General features: G+C 38.1%; 1 protein-coding gene across 8 annotated transcripts in view; it reads left to right on the top strand.

Moving 5' to 3' along the window:
- The window catches only part of CDH11 (cadherin 11), a 191,436-nt gene extending 177,266 nt beyond the window's left edge, over positions 1-14,170 (top strand). For all 8 annotated transcript variants that reach the window (XM_069793422.1, XM_069793423.1, XM_069793416.1 and 5 more), the window contains 7 exons: positions 1,104-1,291; positions 2,792-3,045; positions 4,029-4,165; positions 4,364-4,485; positions 5,296-5,413; positions 11,607-11,858; positions 12,858-14,170. In XM_069793422.1, the coding sequence (XP_069649523.1) occupies positions 1,104-1,291; positions 2,792-3,045; positions 4,029-4,165; positions 4,364-4,485; positions 5,296-5,413; positions 11,607-11,858; positions 12,858-13,354 (1,568 nt within the window). In that variant the 3' untranslated portion in view covers positions 13,355-14,170. The remainder of the gene's footprint in view (positions 1-1,103; positions 1,292-2,791; positions 3,046-4,028; positions 4,166-4,363; positions 4,486-5,295; positions 5,414-11,606; positions 11,859-12,857) is intronic.
- Positions 14,171-23,852: the final 9,682 nt, after the last annotated feature.

Below are 23,852 nucleotides of genomic sequence, written 5' to 3'. Positions count from 1 at the left end.
TCAAACCCTTTATGAGTTATGTGCTTAAATTTGGGGTTCTTTGTGACTGGAGTTAATGACCTGTTTCGATGACATGTGCCAATTGTTTTTATGGGTAATGAGCCAAGTCCCTGCCTGGTGTAAGTCTCTTGATGTCCTGATGTTCCTAGGGTGCTTGGATAGCAACAAAGAGCAATCATGGAGGGTGGGATAAATTAGATTATTTTCTCATGCTTTTTTTTTCTTCCCCCAATTTATTAATACTGATGAAGTGGCAGAAAATGCTGACATAGATTTGTACATTTAGGATCAGGTTATGTTATCTGAACTCTTGAGCGGGTTGGGAAGGTCCTGGAATCAGTGCTGCCTAAGAGACAACTGTTGGAGAGAGATTTATCCAGGAACAGTATTGGTCTCCTCTGGTGTCCCTGAATATGGAAGGAAAAACCTGTATGGCAGCACATCTGTGGGATGTTTGGGGATGGTTTTCCTATTGGAGTTTGATGAGGGAAAGCCATTTTTTGTTCAGTATGGGGTCCCATACAAATTGGTATGTATTCTCTGTTGTGTTAAATTTTAATACTCGTTGCTACTATATGTTCACACTCCAAATTGAAGCCACAGAAAGCAGCAGGTTTATTCTTTAGCCAGCAGAGCAGAGAGGTATTATCCAATTCGTTGTATACAATTTGTGGCTCCTGAATGAATGGGCAGAAATGCTTCTGGACTCTACAGAGTTGAAGGTCATACCATGAGTGATATGAAAGAGAATTTTTCTTCCATTTTTGTAATAACATTTTTGATATGAATGCTAACCTTGATGTCGCAACAATTTCTGTATTCTGAATGATTGGTTGTATTTTTAACCCCACCCTGAACAGAATGATACACAGATGTTGTATAAAACATCAGTGAGGAGGTAATGTTATATAGATTAACAATGTGTTTTAAGATTTCACAGATGACTTGCTTCTCAGAGCTCTTTATAACATAACATTGCTTTGGGGGATTTGAAAACGTAAAAAATTACTGCGTTTATTTGGAACTTACAAGTTAAATGAGTAAATATACAACTGGAGAGCAGACTGTGTACTTAAGGCAAGTGCCTTTTTTTCTTCCACTAGGTGTGTACCAGATGTCAGTGTCGGAAGCAGCTGTCCCAGGAGAGGAAGTAGGAAGAGTGAAGGCCAAAGATCCAGACATTGGGGAAAATGGCTTAGTAGCTTACAGCATCATTGATGGAGATGGCATGGATATGTTTGAAATTACAACAGATTATGAGACTCAGGAAGGTGTTGTAAAGCTTAAGAAGGTGAGTAATACCTACTAATGTGTAGAATTCTTTGTTGCTGTCAGAATATTTGGTAATAAAGGATTACCACCTAAGCTAAAATATCAGTAAATGTGTGTTTCTAAAGCTGTGATTAACTCTTAATATTCCATTTCCCCATTAGCTGAATTGGAATGGAAGAAAATAACCAAGAAGAGTTACATAAATACTGTACAGTGGATTAATTGCACAAACTAAATGAATTCATAATAAAAAGTCACGGTAAAATACAATGCCATCAGCTTCATTGTTAATGAAGTTTTGCCTAGTGCTGATAAGTAGCAGACATTCACTGTTGCTTTATGTTCAGTCTGAATAGCCTCATGCCCTATAGTTTGAATTCTTCAGCTGTGCATTGTCCACAATATTGTTCTGAAGGAGCCACAGGCTATGCAAAAAGCAGCAAAAATACTGAGGTGATTTCATATACAATCCATCAGTGTGATCTTTAAAAGTGTTATTAAAATGAATTTTGAATTACAAATTGTAATCATAAATCTTATTCATTATTTAAGCATTATTATTTTGCCCTTTGTATCTCTATAGCTATTCATCTGTCTTGGAGATAATCAAAACTCAAAGGAAAAGGCCTGGGCAACTTAACTTCAAAGTTAGCCCTGCCCTGCACATTGGGGCAGTCTCTCAGGAAGAGACCCAAAGGTCTCCTCTAGTCAAAACTACACTGTGATTCAGTTACTGTAGCTGTTCCAGAGGTGGGAGTGTATTTTTTGTGTATTTTAAAATGTGGGTGAACTGTCACACCATTCAGTCTATGGTGTTAGTGTACTTTGTGAATTGTGGTTGGCACCTGCGTGATCATTTTGAGGCTACCAATACCGCAACACTGCAGCCATTTGATGTCAACGACAATGCAGGTATGCTGTGACTTTGATCAAACTCCCAAAGGGACTTACCTCATGGGGCATTGTCTCACCTCCCCTTAGTAAAGTGCTATGAGATCTATGGATGGAAAGAACTACAGAAATGAAAGCACTGAAAAGCATCTTTGTATTTCCCCTACTACTTAAATAATTTAACTTCTCTGTGTCCTATTTCGTGGTGCACCCATTAGCAATTCAAGCCACATCCATATCTCTAAAGGAAAGCTTGCCAGCTTGGGATCGACCAAGCCTGGCATTCCATGGGAACCCCTTTCCTATCCATCACTCTTTTGTGCTACCTGGAAGGCTGCATGAAGAAAAGGCTAATTTTCCTAGTAAAGATGCTCTCCTGAGTGATACAGCAAGCAAAGAGCAAGATAAGGACTCTGTCGTGATATTTTGAGTGCCTTCCTATGCTGCTCCATACATAGAATGTAGCTCCTTCCATTTGAGTCTTTATGTTTTTAAATACACACATTTCAGTCCAAGCTTGTTGACAGATGCTCACATTTGTTTTATGTCATTGAATACTAGGGGACTGCTTAGTGCTTTTACACTCTAGTTTTCCTAATTGTGGGATGCATTGTCTTGTTTCTCGCAGCGCTTAGATTTTGAAACCAAAAAGTCCTACAGTCTGAAGGTAGAGGCAGCCAATGTACATATTGATCCTAAGTTCATCAGCAATGGGCCATTCAAGGACACAGTAACAGTGAAGATATCAGTGGAAGATGCTGATGAGCCACCTGTGTTTTTAAAGCCAAGTTATATTTTTGAAGTACAAGAAAATGCAGCATCTGGTACTGTGGTTGGAAAAGTACATGCCAAAGACCCTGATGCTGCAAACAGTGCTATAAGGTATGCTTCATTAGAGCATGCTGTTTCTTTCTAAGCATTAGCTTTTAGAATTGTTATGCAAGTTTTGCAAGCACAGTAATATTCTAAATTCACCCAGAATATTAATAACTTTAACCATACAGCATTGTTTTTATGTCTTGTTCCATAAGCTACTAGTTTCTCAAAGCCTGCATCGCTAAGAAAGCATACCATAGCTATGTCTAACTAAAATATACTTAAGGACATCTGTGTTAGACTCTGTTCTAAATTATATCTTCTATAAAATAGCCTATGCTGTTATCACATCATGTTTTTTTTCAAAAGATAGAAGTCTACGCATTAGATTAGAGATTATGTTGGGTTATTGTTAAGCGTTAATTGCTAATGACAAGCACATACACCTACTTTCTGCAGTTACCTTGGTTAGTCTTCTGTTCATTTATTTTTGTTTGTCACGTTCTAAGCGTAAACTGAATTATGAAACTCTGTTTTGTGGCTATAGTTAACATTTCAAAGAATTGCAAGGTAAAGATACGAAAACTGGAGCTGTATAAAGCTGTACAAATGTGCAGATAATGGATAATGTTTAATAATCTGGTATGATCAATTAACATTCTGAGTAATCTGAATATCAGAAGACTTAAAAGATCTTCATGACTAATATGAAACAGAAGAAAACATAAATATCACATTAGACATTTTTATCATGTTTCCTAAGAGAAGAAAATAAAGAAAATTTGGCAGCTTTAATATAGAGACTTCAAAGAACAAAAATTTTCACTTACTACAAACACTCCGATGTAATATTTTTTCTAAATGTAGAAACCAACCAGATGAATCTCCTTTTAAAAGAACACATATCATCCCTTTGACAATGATATTAAGGGTAACAATAAGTGTACTACTTACAATTATTTAAAAATAATAACGATCTAGACAAGTTTGGATACATGAAACTAGTAAGTCCTCCTTTTATCTAATTACTGATTTTCAATATTTTTTAGATATTCCATTGATCGTCACACTGACCTTGAAAGATATTTTATTATTAATGCAGAAGATGGCAATATCAAGACAATAAAAGCTTTGGATAGGGAAGAAATTGCTTGGCATAATATCTCTGTCTTTGCAGTTGAAGTCCGTAAGTATTTCACTGAGGTATTTTATAATCAATGGTATAAATTCTGTAGTCTTCTCATTGTCTCAATTTGATAAGCTGCAATAAATCCCAATAGAAATACTTTAGCCTATTTCATTTTTACCTGGATACAGCTGGGATTTTGTTTGTTTTGAGGGGTTTTCCTGCTTCTGTTTGATTTGGTTTTGCTTACTCCCATAGACAAACAACACCAGGAAGCCAAAGTTCCAGTTGCAATTAAGGTCGTTGATGTCAATGACAATGCTCCAAAATTCGCAGCAGCCTATGAAGCATTTGTCTGTGAGAATGCTCGAAGCAATCAGGTATGCCTGTGCCCACCATCTTCCCTGCGCATGAATTTCTTTCTGCAGGGTGTTAGCCCAGTTTCATGTTGGCAACTCAAATGAGTGGTAGTAAATGAATGTTTATTTTGAAATTTGGGCCAAAATGCCTAGAGCACACAGAAAGGCAATTTCCTGTGTTTTTATTTTGAACTGCTATCAACAGTTATAGATACAGTGCTTTCGTGCATTGAATATGGCTGGTGTTAACTGGGTATCCACCATCACATGGGCAGCGAAGCTGGTTGGGAGCAGCTTTCCCAGTTGTGAGCCTGTTTTGGATATTGCAGAAATACTCAGCATCTTATGGGAAGAATCACAGTACAGTGCTTGTGGAGTTTAGCCTACAGATTTATCCCTGAACAATCTGTGAGGAAGAGGGGTTAGTATCATACAGAAATACAGCTCTACACATTATCGGCACTTTTGCAGTTAGTGTAGCAGTTTGAAAAGGACATTGCGCTTAACTTCCTCTGACCTGCTGAATTTTCTGCAGAATTTTATTTAGTCTATTAAGTCATCATTAGCACATATTTGTGTATAAGAATGTATATAGAGATATATACTTTTACATCTATAATTGTGTGTTGGTTAAATGTAATAGCAAATAAAGACAGCCTGTTCTAGTTTCGAGTCTACTCTGTGTTTATAATTGCATACATTTGTTGAGGTGTTTGGGGGGTTTCTGCTATTTCAGAATTCTTTGTATTCAAGAGATTTCTCAGAATGCTGTCTATATGTGATGTATCGAGAGAAGGAGCTGTTTGTTTACAGAGTACTTTTCTTTTACAGCAATTTATTACAATTAGTGCTGATGACAAGGATGACTCGGCCAATGGACCAAGATTTATCTTCAGTTTACCACCTGAAATTATTCATAATCCAAATTTTACACTCAGAGACAACAGAGGTTTGTGTGAAGATTTCCTCTATACTAGAGTCCAAAGAAATGACAAAGTAAAACTAATGGCCAACATAATGTCATGCAACAGCATTTTCATTAACTTTGATGGAGTATCTGTTTTCCAGAGATTTAGAGGAGGAAGGCAGGAAAAAATATAGCTCAAATACAAGGATGTTCTTGGAATAATGTAATGCTTGTTAACTCACTTCCATTTTCTTGAATATGTATTTTAAATTACATAATAATATCCTACATGAAGAATCCACTGCCATTTTGTCTCCCAGGAAGAGGGTAAAAAACATTGACAAAAACATTCACTAAACGTAATTGGCAGATCTCCTTGATTCAGAGAAAACTTACTTGCTAAGCTAAAATTAGCTGAGGCAGGATAAATCATTAGGTTGCTTGTATTTGTTCACCTTACTCTGCTTGCTAGTTTTTTCTAAATTATGGATCACAAGAGACATAGACTAGTTTCCTAATGGAATAAAATCACTGCCACACTAACCTTTTGTAGGAAATACAAATATTGATTTCTGTTGTGAAACATACCCAGATTGGGTGTATCTCAGGATATGGGTATCCTGATCCCTTTGCCTATTTTCTGTTCATGAAATCTAGTATAGCCTTACGTTCAGATTGATGTTAAGACGTAAGAAATTTGTAGGCAAAAAAAAAAATACAGGCATAGGTGAGCATCAAAACGGATTTGAACATCTAACATAATAGCATCGCTGAACCTAACTTGCCAGCAGTTGAGGAGGCCAGAGTGGGGTAAACAGAAAAAAGACAGTTTCAGCCATTATACATATTTTTTTTCTATTTATTTAACAATAATCAATATAATATTCTCATTCAATGTTAATTTGCTATTTTCCTGTACAGGAAAAAACTGCTTCAGCTTCTAAGAAATTGGTTTTCATTAGCAAGGTTTAATGTTTGAAGGAAATGTGACTGTTTTCTGGCAAGTAGAACTTAGTTGAACTGGTTTAAATAATGAATCCAAATGATTTCTTCTAGATTGCCAGAAGTACAAAAAGCAGCATAATCCAGATATGTGATTTCAGTAAAAACATTTTTCTCTCAAGTATTATGTTGTGGCATGCTTTATATCTCTATCGACATCTGAAGTGAGGGTAATTATCATCAGAGTTCTCAAACAAAATTTCTGTTATGCTTGAAGGATCAAAGTAATACTGTTGCCTAATGCTTGACACTTATACATACATAAGCAATTCATAAAGGATCCAGTGGAGGGGTTATATTTATTCTCTTTAAAGTAGTAAAACACTATATTTGAAAAACTGATGAATGTATTTTTAGAGGGAAGTAAATAAAAACGTATTCTTTGCTTGAGACCCTGAGGCCAAGTTTCTCTTTAAAAGATACTTTACGGTCACCGTATCAAACTGAAAATGGATTAGATTTTATAATCTAACAGAAGCAGCATAGGTTAGAATTGAGATGCTCTGATACAGCTGCAGGCAAATGGTATTATGGTTCCTGACTCCAGCCAATTCCACTAATCTTTCATTTTCATATGCAGCAAATTCATTCTTCTTTTTAATGACAAAATTAACCCAGATAAAAATGTTTTGTAATTGAAATGATGATGTCAGTTGAATGCAGTGAACCTGACAATACTGCAAAAGGTTATTCAACAAGACAGTATTTAGGGATTGAATCTTCCTGTATAATTTCATGTTTGGGAACTGAATAGTGCAAGGAAATCCATTCACTTCCATCCTGTCTTTTCCTCATTTTTGTAAAATCCTCAGTGCAGTGATGTTGTTAATTTAACTATTTCTGTGGGGTTTTTTTAAGTAAGTTATGGTAGAGAGCAAAGTAAAAAAGTTAAAATTCTAGGTACTTCCATATAAAAAAACTTCTCAGAGAGAGTGTGTTACCATTTGCAAGTCAAATAATTTACACAATCATTTAAAATTGTTGGGGGTTTTTTCAGTTGTAAATCCGAGTAGTCTATATACCATGCCACCGCTTTCAGAGGGAACTGCTAGTTTCAAAAAAAATGGCTTTATTAACTGTGGAGGAGAGTTAATGAAAACTCCAATGTTTGGGTCTATTACAGAACTTTAAAGTGAATACAGTCCTATAATTATCATTTAATAGAGTTTCTTTCTACCAACTCCTAAATGTAATCACATACTGCAGTAATCCAAAAAACGTAATCACATTCTACATCCTATTAATAGCCTACTGTGTTACCAAGTTTTTCAGCTGAGACTATCTTCCATAGAAAACATGAGATAATGGCTTATCACATGCTGTGATAAAACACTGAATTACTTTTGCGCTGTTTACTTACATTATATCACGTAAATAAACAGTACTGTGTTTGCCCAGGCTCTGTTCAATTTTACTCCTATTGAAGTCAAAGCTTCAAAAGAGCAGTAGAGTCTCACGGCACTTCACAGCAGAGAGACGGATTTTTAGCAAACGGATTTCCTGCTTTTAATCCTGCTCTGTCCTAAACCGAAATGCCCTTTACTTGGGCTCACTCACCTCGTGTGGAGGCCTCACACGTAGCCAATGTTGCTGGGAGGATTGCAACCACCTTGCTTTATCATGCTGCACAAGGACGAATTACACCGCAATGTCAAAAGCGAGGTGTAGTGATGTTCTCAAATACACAAGATAGTGCTTTGCAAAGACTGAAATTAAATTTGTGAGTCCACTAAAATCAGGGACTAAAATCCACTTTTTTAATAGAAACATGTCCTCTGGCTCTCAATTTCAGACCTTTTAATCAAGACATTTTGAAACATAGGAACAATAAAGTTACGGGATTTTGCCTTGATTATCCAGAGCAATTGCCACTGCCTGGTAATGATTTTAGACAGTTGGATCCCTGAAATTGTTTAGGTTTCTTGCTGAAGCAGCACTCACATTCTGATATAGGTGATAATGTTCACGCTGCAGTCAGCTTCTTTAATCTAGAAGCCTCCTTACACAATATATAGGTTAACAACCACCCAAAAGCTAAGCTACATTTGCCTGTATGCAGAAGAAAAATTGGAAAACCATCGGTAAGATCACCAGAGAAAAAGATGAAAACCAAAGGTCAGGAAGATCACTATAAAGATCACCATAAAGTAATACAATTTTAACTTCTAATTGTGAAGACTTCATGGAGAGTATAGGTAATCTTCACTTACAACACTTTTGGATATTGGATATCCCAGACAATAACAGCTGGAAAAATGAGAGCGTGTGTATTTTTCTGGATGGTGTTGAGATGGCTATTTTCTTCCTTGTCTTGTGTTAACCCCCATTGTGTTCGTTAAGACTGTCAGTCAGGTAGCTCCCATATGTGTTAAGTAATAGTTTTAAGCTGGTATTGACATTTAACTTCTGTTTCTTGGCTTAAAAAATGCCATTATACCTGGATTATAGTTATACTCCTGGGACTGGAAAATAATGAAAAAGCAAGGATGATAATATTAGCTAGGATTATATGTTATCTTTTATCTAGGTAAAAGAGGTTTTTTTACTCTTATGGATATTATGTTTCTTCTAAATGCGAGAAGTGAACATAAACAGGAAAAAAGTTCTTAAAATGACCTTTTAGGGCTGATACATGGTAGTCCTTTTTAAACTTTAGCCAGGCATGTTGATTGGATTATTTTTTTTTTAAAATTATATTAAACTGGAAATGACTTCAAGTTAAGCCAGCTAAATCAACCATTGGATCAAATTCAGCCTTAGTGTAATGTAATTGACTGCAGTGGAATTGGCCTGTCTGTATAGTAACTGAATAATTTGGCATCCTTTTCTTATTTTGAGTTAGGAGTACTATTTAAGCTGCCAAAATTCAAGTGAAATACAATAATATGTAATACAATATAATATAACACAATATAATACAATATAATATAATACAATATAATAAAAATGCGTAGCCAACAGACTAAATATACTAATATATGATATTGCTTGCGTTTCCTTCCATATTGCCTTTGCAGCCTCTAGGCAGTTGTAGCTCAGCCCACTATTAATGTTCATATTTTTTGCTACAAGAGTAATCTGTCCTATTGTGATTTTTCATTTAATAGAGCAGATCTTTCTTCTCATATTGAGAAAATGAATGATTAAATGCATTTTAGAGAACCCTGTGGAATAGTTTTATTCTATATCAATATATATTAGTTCAAGTATTAGTTGATGGGTTAATAGATATTAGATGTTACATTTCTATTTATACCAAATTGTTACAAGCCCATTAATTTAAAGTCCTAAAATAAGACTCCTGTCACACACTGATATCACTAAGGTCCTTGCATTTGTTGGGCAAATGTTGCCTGTAAACCTTTAGGAGGTTAGAAAGTCTCTGAAAAGAGATGAAGGGCACCTCCAAAAACCACAGGTAATATATAATCACATCCTTATCAGCTTCCCTGTCCCTAGCCAATATGACCATCATGTAAAGGAGAAGTTAACAAGCTGATTACTATCCAGATGTTATTTTTGTGAGACTTCAGTATCAGAAAGACTCCAGTTCTGTCATGCTGAGGTAACCACACTGGGCATCAGGTGTGGTGGGCCTGGCAGGAGAGGTGTAGATATGGGGAGATGAACTAATTTGGCATGTAGCAAACAGATCCTATCTAGGACGGTCCTAAAAAAATTTCATCCTTTCTGGTGTGATCTGCAGAAGCTACTAGTGGGGAGTCAGATAAGCAGGGCCCTAGTGCAAACATCCTTCTCATCTCACAAATTGACCTGTGTCCACCAAATTTGTGGACAGTTTCAGGCCTCGTCCTACATCGGGGGCACCGCCTGCCAGCGTGGTTAATATAAGGCAAGAATACTTCTCTTTCAGTATAATTTATTCACAAACTTTCATGGAAATAGCAGTGATTAGATCATTAAGAGAGGTTTTATGATTTGCATTATTAAATTCTGGAATTTATGCTGACTCTTCAACAGGAAAATGATTAATCTTCTGCAGTACCCTGAGGCAATAGTAAAATGGGTACCGGTGGAGGTGAATAGCCCTCCCTTAGTAGATAAAAGAACCATTCTTTTCTTTTTTTTTCCTTTCCATTATATAGTGAAAAATAAAGAACATGGCAAAACAGAAAAGGTTATGTGAATAAGTCCTCATCCTAAACTAGTTTTTGAAGGTCTGAAAACCACGGATATGATTGTTTAATTTTATTTACTTCAACGTGTTTGCAATTTTATAAACTTTGGTTCGGTCTGAGAACTGAGAAACAAGGAGCACAATAAAGAAATGCTGTTCGTGTTTCCTAGCTTTTGTCTGGCGTGGCTTGGAGCAGGAAGCACTGGCCGTCTCACCCCAGCGTTTCATGTCACGCACTTCCCTTTCAAATGCTTTTGCCCCACAAAGTGTGAAGGACTATCCAAAATGACCTTCTGTGCTGAGGTGGCAGCTTGGTTTCCATCCCCTGCACCAGGAAGCCCGTGGCAGGCAACCACGCCGTGAGAACTGGGAAGAGTGTTGGAGCAATGCTTTAACTCTTCCTCACAGCCACGTAATTCAAAATGTGCCCAGGCGTACTGTGCACGTATGATCAAGCCTTCTGAATTCTGGCTTTGGGAGTCTGGATGAAAAGCAGGTTCTGATAAAATACTGCTCACTTTGGTGTTTCTCACTGAAAGGTCAACGCTGAGGTGCAAATCTGCTAATAGTAAATGTTGGCTTTCATTTTGCGGGGAGTGTCATTAACACAGGCCATTTTGGTACAGATTTCTGCCATCCATTCCTGTAGGTCTGACACCAAGAACAACAAATAAATCAGGGCGATTTCTTTTTCACTCTTCCACTGAAGGCTTTAATTCTGGAAAGAGACTAGAATCAGCTCAAACAGCAGTACTAAGGTCCAGTCATTCTGGTAGTTGAAGAAGTATTGTGAGTTTCCCAGAAAGTTAGTGTGGTGCTAAAAGGAGGTACTAACAGAGATTTTTTTGTGTTCTTGTGTTACCCTCATCACCCTGAAATAATTAAAATTGAGTGTGGTGCTGTATGAATGAAACACAATACTGTAATTGCTCTTGGGTTATTAGGAAGGTGATACTTTGTACCGGTTTATTGTACAAATAACGCTAAGGCATCTAAAAATTCAGAGCCATTGTAGCAAGATATGTTTTTTCAATATTTACTAAGAGGATGACTTTGTGGAAAAAATACTGATGACTATCTCTCTTCTTTAAACAGATAACACAGCAAGTGTTCTTGTTAGACGTGAAGGATTTAGTCGCCAAAAGCAAGATTTATACCTTCTCCCTATTGTAATAAGTGATGGTGGACTTCCCCCTATGAGCAGCACCAACACCCTCACCATTCGGGTCTGCGGCTGTGACAGCAATGGCTCCTTGCTCTCCTGTAACGCCGAAGCCTACATCCTCAATGCTGGATTAAGCACCGGAGCTTTAATTGCCATTCTTGCTTGCATTGTGATTTTGTTAGGTAAAAAAGTTCTTGACTTATTACTCTGCTATACTTGTTTGTGTTAAAAAATTAACCTTGCCTTCAGCTCCAAGATGGATAAATGAATCTTAATTTCTTAGCTTTTATTTTTATAGGAGGTACTAACCTCCCTGGCTGAAATCCAATATATGATAACTGCAATAGCAAACACCAATGAATTTGTCTAGGTGTGCTCAGAGAATGTCCTTTTGTGGCCTAATATCAGTTAATCAGGGACACTCTTTAAAGGAGGTCATGACATACAGTTTTAAGTTTTGTGATCTTCCCTGGATGACAAGTTCCTTATTGAGGTCAGCCAGGATTAATGGCTCCTGCCAGCTATTTCCCTCTAACTCCTCTTGTGTTGAAGACAAATGAATGGCTCAGAAGACCTGCTTTTAACAAAGTGCTGTAAAGCATTTCCTGATGATTTGAAAATATTTATACAAAATGTTTTAATTTGCCCATAGTAATTTATAGTCTTTCTTTTCTTATGTATTTTAAAGTTATTTTATAGAAACTTGCAGTGAGAAGGAACACAACAGAGGCATGTGTCTTGAGGTGTTACTTAAGAAAAATTCTATTTTTATGGAAATGAAACATGGAATTAGAGTTAAGCTTTGGGCATACAGGAGAGAGTAAAGATTCATCTTTGTTTTGTTGCAGATATACAGGTGATTGGACTGCTCAAAGGCAGCGTCACAGTGTCCGTGCAGCACTGGGTGCCCACAAATGCTTTTCTTGAATTAGTCTTGCTGTAATGAGCAATTAGTAAGAGCAATGGCATTCAGCCCAAACAGAAAACCTCAAATCAGTATGTTCAATTCTGTGTACAAGCATCAATGCTTTTACTTAGCTAGGTATGCTAAAATTGCAGACGTTAGCAAAAATACACGATGAACTGCAGACAAAAGCTGAGGTTTCAGTGAATGCAATAATCTATTTATAAAGCAGCTACTGTTTGAGAGTACGCTCTAACTTGCTTTTTTTTTCCTGTAGTCATCGTAGTGTTGTTTGTAACACTGAAACGGCAGAAAAAAGAACCTCTGATTGTTTTTGAAGAAGAAGATGTCCGAGAGAACATTATTACTTATGATGATGAAGGTGGAGGAGAGGAAGATACTGAAGCTTTTGACATAGCTACTTTGCAGAACCCTGATGGCATCAATGGATTTATTCCTCGTAAAGACATAAAACCTGAGTATCAGTATATGCCAAGACCAGGGCTTCGGCCAGCTCCTAATAGCGTTGATGTTGATGATTTCATCAACACAAGAATACAAGAGGCTGATAATGATCCAACTGCTCCTCCTTACGACTCTATTCAGATCTATGGCTATGAAGGAAGAGGCTCAGTGGCTGGTTCACTTAGCTCATTAGAGTCAGTGACAACAGATTCTGATTTGGACTACGACTATCTACAAAATTGGGGACCTCGATTTAAGAAACTTGCAGACTTGTATGGCTCCAAAGACACTTTCGATGATGATTCTTAACAATAAAGTTTAAGATTTGGCCTTAAGAACTGTGTCCGATGTTCTGAAGAATCCAGAAGAAATGTAAGCAGGTATTTTTTTAAAAATCAAGAAAAATCTCATTTAAACATTTAAGTTTGACAGAGAGGATTCCTTTGATTAAAAAAAGGACATAAAAGTGGTAAATACTGTGAAATACCTTTTCCTACAAAAGGCAAATACAGAAGTTGGCTGCCAACTTCACTAAAGGAAAAAACCCACTTAAGAAATACAAAATATTTAAATGAAGGAAAATGCTAAAAGTGAACCTACAAATAAGGGAAATCTTTTATGTATTATGAACATCTAAATCTTTTATGTCAAAGAAGCTTCCACAAATTAGAAAAGATAACAGTTCTGAGCTGTAATTTCGCCTTAAACTATGGACACTCTATATGGTAGTGCATTTTTAAACTTGAAATATATAATATTCAGCCAGCTTAAACCCATATGATGTATGTACAGTACAATGTACAATTATTATGTCTCTTGAGCATCAAACTTGTTACTGCTGATTCTTGTAAATCTTTTTGCTTATACTTTCATCTTGAACTAATACGTGCCAGATATAAAAACTCTGTCTTGTTGCAGTGGGAGGCGCCCTATTTCTATGTCATTTTTAATGTATCTATTTGTACAATTTTAAAATTCTTATTTTAGTATACATACAAATATCAGTATTCTGACATGTAAGAAATGTTACAGCATCACACTTATATTTTATGAACATTGTACTGTTGCTTTAATATGTGCTTCAATATAAGAAGCAGACTTTGAAATAAACTGATTCTTTTTTAATTCTTGTTCTGGTTATTAAGCATATAAGGAAAAACATAGTGTTTCTAATGTCCCATTTATAGTTCTGACTAATTTACTACAATTGTGACCTTTTAATAGCCTTATTTATTATGTGTTTGTAGTTGGTTTGTTGCCTTGTTAAGTGATTATTTAAAAATCAAGTACATTTTACAAATGTTTTTTAGATTAAAAAAATGTAATGTCTGGTGAACATTTTGTACCCTCTCTATCTACGGCTTGTGGCTGCTCCCAGAACACAGTAATAATCTTCATATAATACTACTGTGTTTTCTGGATTAAATTAAGTGTAATACTTTTCAATATTTCCCATGTAATATGCATTTATCTTATATCTTAGGAATTCCAGAGGTTTCAGAAATGACTTAGTGGACAGGAGTACTCTGTACTTACAATTGCTCCAGGCTTGTGAATTTCCCTATCTGTGCTAAGCTTCTGCGGGTTCTAGAGACTTAAATCTGACCCAGTTTAGCTATAAGTTCCCTAAAGACTGTTCTACCTGACAATTACCTTACCTGAGTAGTAATTAAGATTCTGGCACTTACTTTTTTTTTTTCTTTTGATTTTTTTTTTTCGTTTACTGCAGTAGAATAGCGTTGTCTACTGATAGGAAGACATTTTAATTTGTGATGACAGAAATACAGAGTGCTTTCAGAGTTGTTCTTTGTAATGTATGTTTTTAATCGAAAAATGATCTATAACTTTTTTTATATTAGTTCAGAATGAGCAAGGGATTGGAATATGTTCTGCGCATCAACATTTTCAGCATCTGTGTACAGCTCTACTTCTGCTAAATTTAATATAGTTTGCTCTTTAGGGTCAGAGATCAGCAGCTGCAATATGGGAAGAGGCAATAAATAGAAATGATACACATTTTTCTACCGTTCATTTTACAGACCCTGTCCTTCATTTGCAGTCAGGTACCAAACTGCTTGATCCGAGAGGAAATCTGATTTGTTGGTGTATTGCTTTTCTGAAGACCCCCATATATGTAGTTAGATTAAAATTTAACTCGTTAAAATTATGAATGATGTTTCAGATCTATATTTGTAACATATTCACTTGTCCCATTATATCCCTATGTTTTATAAGGCAGAGTTTGCTAAATCAGCAGATTTGCTCTACAGTGTTTATTGTAATATTTCACTTTATTATAGCTGTATGCATTCTATATAATTCTATAGTTTATTATTAACTCAGTTCAAATTTCTTTGGTTGTTGATTTTTCTCTGTTTATAATCCAAAGAATATTTTGCTAGATTTGCACATTTCTCCATTATAAATTTAAATAAACATTTAAAAATGAAACGAGTATCAATTTACAAATTAACAAATTGAAATAAAGTAAAAAAAATTCATTTGTAGGACTCCATTCTCATTGATGCTATCTGGGTTTATTTCACTTCTGAGCAAGTTTTAGAATTAATAACTGCATTTTCTACATTTTTATGTTTAATTTTTAAGAAGGACATTGTCAACTACATTTTTTAATAGTTTTAAATGCTTTGAGTTTTAGTCTCTATTGTTTGTAGCACACTCGTAGATGCTTGGAAATAAATTTTCTTTCCCTGCTGTTTTTGTCCTTTTTCATTTGATTATTTTTCCCCCTTCCCAGCGAATATGCGATTATCATAGTGCTTTATTAAGTTAGTCTTGCTAATCTCAGCCAACACTACCTCTGAAATGCTGGGAATTATACTCATTACGTATCACCTGCAGCACCCCAAATGAACAGCTTGTTTTGGCACAACAACAGGACGTTTATTCGTGTTAAACTTCACAGCAGTGGTCACTGGAGTCTCAGGCTTATAATCCGAGAGTGTAAAAACCAGCCCAGTGCAGCAGTACTGGGTTAGTCCCCAAGACAAATCAGAGAAGACCGTGGGCTGGGGTTGTAGTTTGTCGCAGTGCTCCCAAGGATCTGAGCAACCTGCAAAGGGATTTACTCGCAAGAGTTACTTTAGCATAGTCTCTGTCTCTTCCTGACTGGGCTCAGGGAAGGACTGAGCCTCACATCCGTGGATGGCAACTGAAAGGTTTATTACAGCTTCGGTGGGTTTGAAGACAAACCCTCATTAAAAGGAGCATCACCGCAACTGAGCCAGGTAAGGTAAGGGACAGTAGCAAGTGCAGATGATGTTTTGGCCTCTCTTTTCCCTCTTGTAAGTCCTGCCTGAGACAACATTTGGGGGCACACAACAAACCCCCTCCAAATACCCTCAGTAACAGACAGTGGGACGTTATCAGGAGTGATATTTATTTTGTGACCCAAGTACATGTATGCGCTCCAGTTGGCAAAAATACACAGCTCTTTGTCTAGCTGCTCATCACCAGGAGAGCTTGCATCGGAGCAAGGTTGACATGCCCCCCATATCACATATATCCACAGTGCATTTGTACACAATTTCTCTCATCACCGGCAAGAAGCAATTAGGTATGCAAGTTTAGTGCTGGTTGCTAAGGGAACTCTCAAAACTTGCACTGATATGGAAGGTGAGGGTTTGTTTGGGATTTTTAGATTGCCTCTGTCATGTTCTTGCCTTTACGTCAAGCAGTTTTTGATACCATGTCAAGGGGTACAAGCTTGCCCCCAACATTTGCTTCATCTTGTGTGAGATGATGCCTCAGAAACTGATGTGCCCACAGATGAGAAAAGCTTTTAAATAATTTGCATGTTTTCTTGCTCCATATTGTTGACTGACAAAATAAAATGCTGAATTTTACCATGCTGATAAGCTTGCAGAAAAAGTGAAGAATAGGAATTTAAATCAGGCTCACAAAGAGGCAACCTTAGCTTTCTGGGACCCAAAAGCCTGGAATTCTTTTATGTCTTCCCCATCCAGCAGAATTCTCAGAATTACATATTTTTATTGAAAGGCTCAGTAAACAAAAATCTAGGTAGACCCTGTGCAGGTTTCCATTTTAGTGACTGATCAAAATACTGAGCTACTGTAATCGAAGCTGAACAATCAGCACCAGAATCACATTCTGTATTGGAAAAAAAAAAAAGAAGAAAAAGAAATGGTTTGTGAGAGGGAATGAGTGAGCTTGTCAGAATTAGTTAGATGCAGGTCTCTGGAGCTTTGCTGTTGTTTTCACTAATTTGGGCTGAGACTGGGGATCAACCAGGTTGACCCAGTTCCATACCCAGGCATGCTAGTGAACAAGTTTTCCATTATTTAATTTCACTAATCTCAGTATTTGATAAGGAAGGCTGTTTCAAATCCTTGACTGACCGAGCTGGGCTAGCTACAAATGCCCAAGTCACAAGAAGAACAGTTTTAACTAACTGCCATTTATAGATTCATAGTCATTTGAAAAACATGCTGCTTGTAGCTCTGCACAAAGTCCTGGGCCTTGTGTGCTCACCCACTTTAGCTCTGTTTTTCTTACTTCCTCCCTTAGTAACTGCACACCTTGCTTCCAAAATCGGGTCTTCTGCCTTCTCACAGCAGAGGAAGTGCAGAAGCTACAACCTCACGCACGGACAGCAGCTTTGCCATGTGGGACACAGTAACTTCATGTGTGCGTACGCACAAGGGACGTGGCTGATGTCCAAGACCTCCTGTCTCCTGGGCAGAGGTGGTGGGTTGTACGCGCCAGGGGCAAGTGCTTACCCATGTGGGGATTTCTGCAGAGTACATGGAGCATTTCAGGTTTCTCTATGGAAAGAAAGAGAACGCAGATGCCCAAAGAGGGGGAGACTTGCTTGGACTGTGTGTGACTCTGAGACCTCTTTTCAGGTCAGAGAAGTGTTCTTTTCAAGAGCCTTTCAGACTTTCCACTGAAGCCACTTTGTGTTCTATAAATGATTAAATATTAACTGGGGCAGGGAATTGAACCTGAGATCATCAAAGTCCTTGTGAGTTCTCTAACTGTCAAACTCAAAACCTGATTTTTTTTTTTCTTTTCTTTTTGGTACTTGTTTAGTCCATTTGCAGTAGCTTATAACTGCATCAAGAACAGCAACAGCCGAAACACCAGCTAGGCTGGTGGGCAAAGCACTCCATGACCGGAGGGGAAATCTGCTTTGGACTGGCAACTTGGGAGCAGCAAATTCATAGCTGGTAGTGATGGGGAATAAAACATCACCTTCAACCTCATACTGCCAGGAGGTAAGAAGGAATGGACACATCTCTCTTTTTCAGCATTTCTTTTTCCTTTTACGTTTGTAAAATCAGGACCAATACCTGATTACTTCTCTATCTAAGTGTACAAGAAGACTTTTGGTTTATCCTGAGTCCTCTTGGCTAGGGCTGTTTGTTAGACTCTTGATTACAAGGGTGCTCTTTTAAAATAAATCAAAACAAACGCGTAATAGTTTGACCTTTAACAGGTTTAAAAAAGAAAGAAAAAAAAAACCCTTACTCTGTAGTTTTTTTAAAACTATCCCCTGAATTTTAAGACATGCCTAGCATTTTTGGTGGTTAGTGAAAGAGACTTAGACTTTCTGACTCCTTTGGACTGAGGTTACCCATTGCTTTCCTTTTTTTTTTTTTAAACAAGTGAAAAACATGTTTATTTTAATTGAACAAATCCATATGCTGTTCCCCAGGCCTTTCTGCAAGTGAAGGGTTTATTTTGTTGTTGTTGTCTTCTTTTCCAACCGAAATCATTCCATGAGTCCATGACTCACTACTTTGGCTGCCAAGGCAAATTTCCTCCAGCTCTATCACCAGCAGGCCTTGCAGACATACCACTCCTCTCACAGATCTGCTTTATAAATATGAAGTGCTTCTGTATTGTTCTTTGTGATATATGGAGGTCTTAAGGGGGCCGGGGGGCTGGTGGATTTTTGTTGTTGTTTTGGGGCTATCGTGCTTTCACTTCCACAACTACAAAACTGGCTTTCCATGTTCGCATGCTGTGCTCAGTGCCCTATCTCTGGGTGGTAAGGAGCAATTTTTCAGGGAGTAATAAACTCCCTGGTACTTGGCAGGGCATCTTTACAAAGCCCCATTGTTCCCCCGCTGCCAAAGATGGCCTTCCTTCCAGGACACTATTCTCCCTGCTGCAGCCCAAGCTCATATTTTCCTTCTTCTTATTAGCGCACTGAAGAAAGTCATCATTAATCAAATGCAAGCACATTTAGCAAAGTTCAATGTGTATGAAAAATTTATGTCAACCTTTAGGCTCTATGACAGCCCCAAGGCTTCACTTAATAAGTTCTATAATGACTTACTGTTAATGGCCGAGTCACATTATCTCTTTGAGGTCTATTGGGCCTTTCAGTAACATTTTCTATTATTGATTATGGAGCTGTTGTACGTTACCCAGACATACAAGCAAAACAGTTGTTTACATTCTTTGCTTTCTAAAATGGGAAGTTGGATGCATTAAGCTATAAAACCTCACAGAACATAATTTTCTCTCGTGTTAATTTATGTGGCTCTAGTGAATGAAAGAGTAGCTATTCATGGGGGGCTGGCAGAAGCTCTTGGAAATTACTAGAAATTTGACGTATCTTGTCCGTTGATTTAGCAGAAATCTACACTTCAAAAACCAGCCTCATGCAACTATCTATCACCCTTGCTAACAGTCTCAGAAGAGGTCAAAGGCAGAATAGCTGACTGCCCTAGGTTCTGCAGTTTTGGTCGCTAATCATATTTAAGCTCAGACATTTAATTTCTTTCAGAATTTTATCTGGAAAAAAAAAAATTCAAAGGGAAAGGTTTCTGACAGCCGAGCACTGCCTATTTCTGTGGCTTTACACAATGCTCCAGCAAATGCTTTTCACAAAACACAATCTCTCAAGATTGTTCAGTACTTGTATTATTTTCTAAAGCCTAGATCCTGTACGCACTTACTATTTAGCACAGTGTTTACTACTGTGACTAAATGGTAGCACTCATAATAGTAAGTATAATGAGGTAACACTACTGTAATCTAAGTGCTGCCACACTACTGGAAGCTAATATCTTGCACTGTGTTGAAACATTGTTAAATGAAAGAATATGAACCCTTTATGTGCCTACACATACTGCTGCTGCACTGCAGACTACTCTGAAGTGGCCGGTGTCATGTAAAAATCCTTTCATGGAGAAAAATTCCTCCAATAACACCTAAGCATCTCACTATGAACTGCTAAAATGGCATATTTTTTTGTCACGGCCACCCAAAGAGAACTGATTGTATGTTTCATTCATGTAAGTAACAATATGCAACTATAGTAGAGGGGAAAAAGTAGAAGAGGAAAATAAATAAAGCCATAGGACTTGCTTTAAAACATTTTGAGAAAGCAGGAAGAAAACAGCAAGAATTCATTGTATTGAGAGATACTGCAAATCACCAGCGAGGTCAGCACCTGCTATTGAGCCTCCATAACATGTAGATCAAAAGAGAAGTCTGCCTTTCTTGCTGCCCCCTCTTCCCCTTTCCCATCTCACTTGCAAAAATAAACTTGCTCCAAGTGCAGAGATGCAAGGCCAGAAGCCATCTTCCTGAACACGCAACCACACCAGCACCTAGAACGTAGTTACAGGGCATTTTTTCGATGTGCGCAATGGTGCATTGTAAAACCACCTGATACCCACTGGATCGGTCTGTAGATACATGGCATGGCTTTTGCATTACCAGCTTCACGTTTCTGTTGCTGGACCAGCAGCTTGGTGGTGGATGAAGTGGACGAGCACATTCAGAAATCTGCTGGCTGCTTTTCAAGTGAGGTCACAATATAAAAAAGTTATTTATCACCAAACTCTTTAAAGAATTAAAAGCTGTGCATAACCCTGAATATTCCAAGGAGACTATTGCTGGTAAACTGCTCTCAGCCATAGCGGATAATCAGAAATTTAGCAAAAAAGCTCTGCTATTAACTCTGTTTCAAAATAAAAAGGGCATCTGTACTTGACTGTAATAAAAAGCTGGTGCAAAATGTCTGCATGATAATAACAGAGACCACAGTTTTAATGAGAGTTGGGAAAAAAGAAAGACTAGAATTTCTGAATGTGTATTTGCCCTTGGTGGATTAAGAGATAATATGAAAGTCCCTGCTTTTTTTAGCATGGAGGTCAGTATGGAGTTGTGCTAATAAAAAAGCATTAGACTCCCACTGCACCTATAAACTTTGGAACTTAAACTAACCCTTCCAGTGCAGTGCATGAAGCCACATGCCAGCGATTCATTGCAGAAGTGGCCCCTTCCCATCACACGTACAAGAGGTGAGCCAAATCTCAGTAACACTCAGCTGTTCTGTTTATTTGGCACCGTGAAGGTTACTGTAATAATCTGTCTTCAAGAGCCCAGACTATGTCCTTTCTTGTGACCTCCCTCATAAGCCTCAGGCGTTATCATTCTTTGCTACCAATTTGTGTTGGCTGCAGAGTCTAAGGGCAAAATTTATGAGATATTCCCGGGAGTCACAAGCTGGAATAGTCACGGACAGACAAGAGATTCAGGGCTCCCTGCCCGGCGCAAGGGGCACCTGGGCTGTCTTGGGAGCAGCGTAGGTGTGCCAACCGCCGAGCTGCAGCTGCCGAGAGAACAATGTGCCGTGACCAAACCACCAAACCCCACCACCCCTCCGGCCAGAAAAACGCTTTTCAGTTTGGGGAGTCAGGGAACCGATGAAGAGAAGCGTTCCTAGGAAGGCCGCCTGCGTATAAAGGCCAGGCGACAGAAGAGGTGCTGATGCAAACGCAGCTGGGGAAGGAGGAGGAGCTCACCATCAGCCAGCCTCGTCTCCCTGTGCTTACTTCACTATTTGTCTTGAAAACTGGTTCACGGAAGAGTGGGAGGATCAAAGATTCAGGCAAACTATTTTGTGGCTGATTGGTACAATGTCATAGAGGGAGAGAAATATAAGTCTACAAGACAAGCAAGATAATCTGAGCACGTACCAAGACGTAAAAAGGACAAGGTTCTCAATGCTCGCCTCAGCCCCCCGTTCTCCAGCCACCGCTTTGGTTTCGTTGCCGTGACAGAGACCCGACACCAAAGCACAAACAGGGGAGACAAATCAATGTGGGAAAAAGATTTGCTTCTCTGCTAGAAGAAAGAGGGCTGCTCTGAGGGCTGGCGGATGGGAACAATTCCATTCGGGAGGCCCTGGGGGTCTGTTGAGGGTGCGACATTTTAAAGAATCTAGACCACCGCTGACTTCACATGTAACCTTGCAGCTCTTCATATCCCTTTCTGTCATAACCCCATTGATCTTTAAGAATAGTGACAGACCCCTAGCAAACTTTCATCCGTTCTCTGCTGGGTTCCTTGCCAATTGTGTCGTGCTCCGGGACTCCCCTGTTGGTTTAGTACGTCTCTGCTGTCATAGCACTGGAGGAGTCAGGTCAGAGCATTGCTCTAAAGCATGATATATCCTTTAAGTGCTTTGCTCATGAAAACTTCCTTGTTCACAGCTGAATGGCAGTGCAATGGGGTGTCCAGCAGGTAAAAGACTGTTGCACTTAATGGGCCAAATTAAAAGTTACTTATCTGCCAAAGAGTTCCTGTCTCTCTCAGAAACTTCCGAATTAGTCATTGTCTGTCATTTTGAATCCCATTATCATTTAAACTCAGAAGACTTCATTGTTTGCATTGCTTTATTAGACCTGATTTCTGACACATGAACTCCCCCGCTCTTTGAGGTTCTCCAAGCAGAGTTCAGCATGCTTTTTTACTCTATTCGTGCTACTCACAGAAAACGTTACATGGTCAATTTGGTCTCTGTTTTTTGTTCTTGTTTTCTCTGAAAGATGGTATTTTCTTTCTTGATCTCTTTTAGATTACATTTAAAATGTTTTCTGCTTGCCACCCTGAGTACTCCATTAATATCCTTGCCACAAGCATCCAGAACTCAGTGTATTACTCTCCGTTAAGAAAATTTATGGTATGGGTTTAATTTGTTTCAGTTAAAGATCAGTGTTGTCATGGAGGAGCATAATATCACTCTCACCAGTTTAATGAATAAATAGGGTAAATAATACTAAAGCATTGCTCATTTCTGCAAGTCCTTCTGGTTCACTTGTGGAAGCTATAAGAAGCACAGAGACAGCCTAAGAAATGAGGGCAAAGTTTGTAAAGTCTAGGGCCCGTATTAGTCAGAAATAAGGTCAGAAGAATCACTAGACTTACGCTAGTGAGAAAGGTGTCCATATGCAAATTTAATGTAGAATAGTCTCACCCTGCCAAAGAAAAGAAAAAGAAAAACACAGAGGGTTTTAGGGGCTGCCAGTGCATGTTACTCAACTTTCATTAACTCTCCTAAGAACAAGCCAGAGAATTGAATTTGGATTCTTGCTGCAATGTTAAACTGCAGCCCATCTGTTTTCCATCCCCAACAATGGATAGGCCAAAATTTATGCAAAAAAAAGTCGCTCTAGGATTTGAAGGTTTAAATAGCAGTTACCTCAAAATCTGGTGCATCTCCCCTCTTTCAGAGATGCATTTTAGAAGAGCATCTTGTATTCCGGCTTCTTACGACTGTGTTTGAACACTGCTTGAAATGATTCAGGAGTTTTGCTTGACAAACGGTTGCTGTGATCCAAGGCCCATATGGCTTGTTTTGGAGTGTGTAAAGGTCATTGCTTCTGTTAATACAACTAGTACAAATACTTCCCTGCCATCTGACAATGTTCCTCCTTATTCAGATTGGCAGCCATTTCCCCCCCACAATCTGGAATCTCCTTTCAACGTGGGTTGTTGAAGTGGAGATGATAACAGTTTTAAA

Source organism: Haliaeetus albicilla, chromosome 10 (assembly GCF_947461875.1).
Source record: "Haliaeetus albicilla chromosome 10, bHalAlb1.1, whole genome shotgun sequence".
Classification (NCBI taxonomy): domain Eukaryota; kingdom Metazoa; phylum Chordata; class Aves; order Accipitriformes; family Accipitridae; genus Haliaeetus; species Haliaeetus albicilla.
This window is presented reverse-complemented; position numbering and strand designations above follow the sequence as displayed.